The following is a 6927-nucleotide window of genomic DNA, read 5'->3' as shown; positions in this document are numbered from 1 at the left end:
TGTGTGTCAGAGGAGAACTGTGCTCCACAGGGTTTTCTATGACTGATGTTCCGGAAGTAGATCATGGTGACCCCATGTGTGTCAGAGGAGAACCGTGCTCCAGAGGGATTTCTATGACTGATGTTCCAGAAGTAGATCATGGTGACCCCGTGTGTGTCAGAGGAGAACTGTGCTCCAGAGGGATTTCTATGACTGATGTTCCGGAAGTAGATCTCCAGGCCTTTCTTCCAAAACCTTTCTGGGCTGAACTTGAACCTCTAACCTTTCCATTAACAGGCAAACACTTGAACTGTTAGCCCACTCCGCAGCTCTCTTTGAAGAATGAGTTACTACTCAAATAATACTAGCTCTTTATTTTATCTTACTGACCTCAGAGAGCATTTTAAAGAGTTGCTGCTCTTGAATTCTGACTTAGATTGTCTTTCTAGGCATTAGACTAGCAGGGTATGGTAAATCAGGGCTGGTACTCTGCCATCCTATGAACCTAGGCATGTGAACTGTCCTCTCCTATGAACATAGACACATATTATCCTATGAACCTTAGCCTATGAACTGAGGCACATCAACTGTCCTGTCAGCTCTCAGGACCTGGTAGCCTACCTGTATTTGAAAAGAATTGACCATCTCTTGGGTTTCTTCCAGCTATATACATTTTATGAACGGTTTCCTTGTGGTTATATGAATCATACCAAATATTAATCTCTTAGAGCAAGATTATCACCCATCTTATAAACTCCTGAGCAGCCATCTGAGATGCAGCTGTTGGTCTCTCCATGTGCAGATGAGAGAAGAGTGATGAAAATTAAAGATGCTTGGACTCAGTTCTGTGGACTAGTGGAACACATGAACATCAGTCTCCGAGACTCTGAGAAGAACTAGATGGTGCCCAGCTACCAATACCAACTACTATGAAAGGGATCACATTAGAAAGTTCTAGATAGAGTAGGAGAAAATGTGGAACAGAACTCAAAATGATAAAAGAAAGACTGGGCTTACTGGTCAGAAAGAGACTGAAGGGAAAGGGCCAACAAAGTTGAAAGGTCAGAAACACAAAGAAAGAAAATGAGTTCATGCAAAATGGTAGCAGAGAAATTGAGAAGAGGTTGAGGGACCAAAACTTCCTCTAGTATAAAAACACTGTCACCAAGTCAATGCCAACTCACAGGGGCTTCATAGGATTAGGGAGTATTGCTCCTTAGGATTTCTGAAACTATAAATCTTTATGGAAGCAAACCGCCTCACCTGCTTCTCACAGAGTGGCTAAACAACTGACCTTGTGGTTAGCAGCCCAAAGCTTAACCCTCCACCAGGGCTCTTTTAACTTATTTAATCAGATCGTTCGTTGTATTTTGGGTTGTTTTAAGCTGTCTTTCTGGGTTGTTTTTTTATTTGTTTGCTTTGTTTTTAACTTCTAATTTTCTTACTCTTTCAACAGATGCTCTTAAAATACCTTTAAGGATTTCAGTGGGTGAAACTCCACGAGACAACTATGGTTCTGATGACTTTGAATGTGAAAACACAATATGTGCTTTAAATATCCGCAAACAGACATCGTGGGATGATTTTTCAAAAGCTGTGAGCCAAGCTCTGACAAATCATTTCCAAGCCATTTCTTCTGATGGATGGTGGAGTCTGGACGATGTGACGTTGAATAATACCACTGAACCCAGCATCGGCCTTGGCACTAGCAGCATCCTATCCATCGCACTAGGTACCAGCAGCTCTGCTATAAAAGCAGTGGAAGTTCTGGGTTTATTTATGCTTCTGGGCTACAAAACATGATACTAAGTTCATTGATTATGCTCATTCAAAGCTCGCTTGTGGCAGCTGCCGGTGCTAAAACACTTGAGTATTCACAGCGCAGCCATTACACAATGTTGCCTGTTGGTATAAAACTGCTTTTATGCCTCAAATAATACACAGAGAGTAAAGAACATGAAAGCCCTTGATGAGACTTTGTGATTGCGCTTGCTATTCTAGGTAAGCACAAGAAATGAGCCACACTGCAGCTGCTTTCTGATACACAAGTTCAGAGCACAGCTCTAGATTTGTCCTTGGTCCATACAGGGTGCTGTAAGCCACTGGCACCTCACCTCTAGGGCAGGAGCCCTGGTTTAGAGTTGAAAGAAGCACATCAGTGGAGATACATCTATAGCTCCCACATGGCTTGTGTCACTGGCTCTTTCTGTTGAAACAGAACCCGAAGAATTTATAAACATAAAATTTGCTTTTGCGTGAGCAGAATAAATGCTCTATAAATGTTAGTTGTCCCGGGTTAGTTTCTTCCTTTTACACCAGGAAAATTAACATCTATGGGAGCGCTACAGCTATGCTAGCACTGTGCTACACACTTCATAAATGGTACCTCAGTGAGAACTTACAACAGCTTCATTGTACAGATAACAAGGTAGGTTACAAGATGGTTGGCCTGAGGTCCCAGCTAATGAGCTAAACAGCTGAAATTGAAACCACAGTCTGTTTCATCAGAAAGCCTGTGTACTTTCAACTGCCTCTTACTGCAAAAGAATACCCAAGTTGAGGAGAGCTGTTACCATGCATCAGCTTATTTTATGTGGTGGTGGTTATGTGTCGTCAATTCAGTTCCAACTCATAGCAACCCTGTACAGGGTTTCCAAAGCTGTAAATCTTTACGGGAGCAGAAAGCCTCGTCTTTCTCCCATGGAACAGTAGATAATTTGAACTGCTGACATTGAGGCTAGCAGCCCGATTCTTAACCACTGCGCTACCAGAGCTCCTTAGCTTATTATATAAGAAGGTGTTTTAATCTGTGTATTCACAAGTGATAATTTGTTGTTGTTGTGCTGTTTGTTAAGTGCCTTTTCGACTCATTGTGATCCTATATTGGATTTCTAAGGAGTGGCTGGTGAGCTTGAACCACCAATCTTGGGGTTCAGCTGATGTTGCAGTCCAGCTCATTAGCCCACAGTGTCAAGATAATATCATTTACATAATTTTAGAGCAAATAATAACAGCTTTATTTTATGGATCTTTGGTATTATCATGCAAATTATTTTATAGAGACATTATAACAGGTAAATAATTGCATTAAAAAATAAATCTTAATACTTCTCTAGAACCCCTTTGCTCACACAACAAAGTGTTGGTTAAGGTGTAGCCATGCACCAGGAGTCTGTGGAACAAAGTCAACTCAGCCATGTACATCAGCTCTCAACTAGCTCACTGTAGACACGCCAAAAATAAAAAACCCACCCAATGCCATCAATTTGACTTACACTCACAGAATCCTACGTAGGGTTTCTGAGACTCCATCTTTCTAGAAGCAGACAGCCTCATCTGTCTCCTGAGGAGCAGCTGGTGTATTTGAACCTCTCACCTTGCTGTTAGCAGTCCACCCTCTAATCCACAGTAGCACCAGGGTTCTTTAATTGATGACTGGTAAAGGCTAATGAGTATTCACCACTGTTGGACACATTTAAGTAATGAATACTAAGGCTTGAGTGGTCCGGAAGCCATTTTTATTAAAGAATGTAGAGCTATATACAGCTATATATGGAAATCTAGTAGTATTTCATACTAAGTTTTGTGGATAAAGGGTTTAATTTAGCCACAATTAAATGACTGGAGCAGCTTAAAATTGATAACTAAAGTATTATAGTGATTGATTTTTGCATATGTGTGATTTTCTTGATTCACTTGTTGTTGTTAAGTGCCGTCGAGTTAGTTCCTAACCATAGCAACCCTTGATAGGGTTTCCAAAGAGCAACTGGTGAGCTTGAACTGCTGACCTTGGAGTTCAAAGGACTTTGCAATCTGGCGCATTAACCCACAGTGCCACACTAGGACTCCCTTGATTCACTTGTTGTTGTTGTTGTTAGGTGCCATCGAGTCAGGTCTGACTCATAGCGACCATATGCACAGCAGAATGAAACACTGCCCGATCCTGGGCCCACCTCACTACTGTTGCCACGCTTGAGTCCATCGATGCTGCCACTTGATTCACTAGACTGAGCTAAATTAAGAGTCTCAGGCCAACAGATGAACAGAGTGTTATAGGGCTATACATATGTGTTATATGGGAGCAGATAGGCAATAGGAATTTAATGAATTAATCTGTAGACGAGATGAGACCCAAAACATATTATTAGCCCTTTCTAGAAAAAAGAGCTCTGGTGGTGCAAAGGTTAAGCACTTCAACAAAAATCACACCAGCCCGCTCTCTTATAGAACTCTCGACTCTTCTCAGCTGGGTTCAGTAATTCATTGCATTGGCCGCACAACTCAGACGCAATGTCACAGTTTCCTTTATTAGGAAGTTAACAGATGACAAGGCAGGGTCCAAAATATTCAGGTCTGGTTCTTCTGTGACAGACTCTCCTCAGCCGTTCCCACAGGCGGGAGTCTCTCTGGCCCTTGGCCTGGCCTCTGCCCTGCTTAGGCAATGTGGCAAAGCTCTGTGAGGGCTGTTGATAAATCCTTACAAAGCACACAGCTCCGCCAGAAGCCGTAGCCTGAAGGCACTTGGCTGTAGCGCCATGGGTCAACAAAACCACCTCTTCTGATTAAGTGCCTAGAAAGAACACCCTGCAAGCAAGCCTTCTACCCAGAGTCTATCAGCTTTACTTGTTCTGTGGGCTGGGAAGCCCACCACTCCGCCTCGAACTCTGACTCTGATGCTACTTCTCTGCCATTCCTCCAGTGTCACCACTTTCTGTCCCTAGGTTGTGGAGCTTCAATGTGTGCAGGGATCTCAGACTCCAAAGGACATAGTCCACTTCTGACATTTCTTCTCCAATGGTATTGAGATCCTTCTGCCTGCTTCTGAGATGTCTCATTTTATACCCAGCAAGATGGAACTATTGACCAATTATAATTAGTCCTGTTAACAATCCCTCACAACACTGACCAATTATAATTAGTCCTGTTAACAATCCCTCACAACTGAATCATATAGTCTATCAGCTCTTCCCCCATTTTCCCTTACCCAGACCCTCATTTGGTGGGAGTTTATAAAGACTGTGACTAGCAGTGACATTAAATCATTCACTTCACTGCAGGTACTCAGCTGCTAACTGAAAGATGGACAGTTTGAACCCACCAGTTGTTCTGCAGGAAAAAAAAACCTGGCAGCCAAGAACCCTCAGTGGGGAAGTTTTACTCGATCACATAGGGTTGCTATGAGTTGGAATCCTAGAGGAGACAACTCTGAAGTGAGGCGCCTTCTGAGCAGGAGGAATCAAAAGGCCCGTACTATGAGAAAGCTTGCTTTTTTCAGAACACCTCAAGTTACCTGGTTTTTCTGGACTCCAAATATTTACTCTCTGTAAAGTTGAAAGAAGAGGGGACCGGACCAATCACAAAAAACTTGATGTGCCTCCTGAAGAGTGTGGGCTTTGCATCATGGGCATTGAAGAGCCATGGAAGGGCTTTGCTCATGACAACAAAACCTTAGAACTCTTTGGATGCCTTTTAACTCCCCAGGCATCTCTCTCTCTCTCTCTATCTATTCGTGTATTACTCCCCTTTGTGACTCTTCACATAGTCTGTGTGTGCCTGACAGCTTGAGCTCTGGATTTTCTAGAGTTCTCATAGAGGAGAGAGCATTATTACCTTAAGTTAAAAAAAAAAAAAAATTTCATTTTCTGCCGTTTTATTTCTGTTTGGGACAGGAAATGTGCCATGGTCTGCTGGTCAGAGCTTCACCCAGTCCCCGTGGGACTTCATGAGGAAGAACAAGGCTGAGCAGGTCACTGTGCTTTTGTCAGGTAAATATGTGACAAACGGAGGTGATGTTGGAAGGGTGTTTGCTGCCTGATTGCTTCCCGGTACCAGCGTTTACATCTGTGTGGGTTTGGTCCTGAGATTCCAAGCCGTGCACATGTGGCTCCTACTACTAAGTAATGAGATAGCTGCTGGGATGCTTGATAAAGGGGGGAAGGTGTCTGTGTGTCTGACGCCTAGGACAGTGTCTGTCCCTGGATTTTTGTGCGTTTTTTTTTTTTTTTTTAATTTAAAAAATATATAGATGTGTGCGTGTGTATATATACATATAATAACAACATTTTCCAATTCATCGTATTTTACAGGTACAATTCATTTGACACCAATTGTGTGAATCATGTGATACAACCTCCCCAGTGTCAGTTTGCTGTGATTCTGCTTACCTCACTCATTAGCAACAAAGCAGAGTCCACAGCGATCTGCTGACAAGAGAGTGACAGAGGCCATGGTTTTGTGACTGTCAAGTGTATGCGTGACTGTTACAGTGGTGCAGGCGAACATTTAGTGAGCACTTACTATTTGCTAAGTCCTGTTGTATTGTGGGCTAAGCATTGGAGTGCTAGCTGCAAGGTCGCAGTTTAAACCCAACAGCCACTCCACGGAAGAAAGATGAAGCTGTCTCTCCCCATAGAGATTTATAGTCTTGGGAACCCTATGGAGCAGTTCTACTCTGTCCTTACAGGGTCACTAGGAGTCAGAATTGGCTCAACGGCGGGGGGCAGATGAGTTATTTACACATTGTTGTTGTTAAGTGCTGTCAATTATAATTCAGTTCCCACTCACAGCATCCCTATATAGGGTTTCCAGGAGCAGCTGATGAGTTTGAACTGCTGACCTTGTATTTCAGACTGACCTTACAGTCCAGTGCTTTATCCTACAGTGCCACATCAGGACTTCTTACAAGTAGAAATTCATTTAGTCCTCATAACACAGTGGGGTATATATTTCTGTTTAGCCTCGTTTTTATAGATGAGAATTGGAGGTTCTGAGAGGTTAACCTTCTGGCCTAAAATCATATATCGAGATGTGTGTGTGTATGTGTATATATGGCTGCTCCACGGGAGAAAGATGAGGCGTTCTGCTCCCGGAAAGATTAACAGCCTCGGGAACCCTGTGCAGGGTCGCTATGAGTCGGAGCCGGCTCCATGGCACATAACAACAACAACA

General features: G+C 43.0%; 1 protein-coding gene across 1 annotated transcript in view; it reads left to right on the top strand.

Annotated features, from left to right (window-relative positions):
- Positions 1–6927, top strand: part of CTTNBP2 (cortactin binding protein 2) — a 182049-nt gene that overhangs the window by 123767 nt on the left and 51355 nt on the right. Inside the window, exons 10-11 of the mRNA XM_006859316.1 lie at positions 1436–1711; positions 5649–5744. Coding sequence (XP_006859378.1) covers positions 1436–1711; positions 5649–5744 — 372 coding nt within the window. The remainder of the gene's footprint in view (positions 1–1435; positions 1712–5648; positions 5745–6927) is intronic.

Source organism: Chrysochloris asiatica, unplaced genomic scaffold, assembly GCF_000296735.1.
Source record: "Chrysochloris asiatica unplaced genomic scaffold, ChrAsi1.0 scaffold00032, whole genome shotgun sequence".
NCBI classification, from domain to species: Eukaryota; Metazoa; Chordata; class Mammalia; order Afrosoricida; family Chrysochloridae; genus Chrysochloris; species Chrysochloris asiatica.
The sequence above is the reverse complement of the archived record's forward strand: the minus strand, read 5'-3'. Positions and strand labels throughout refer to the sequence as shown.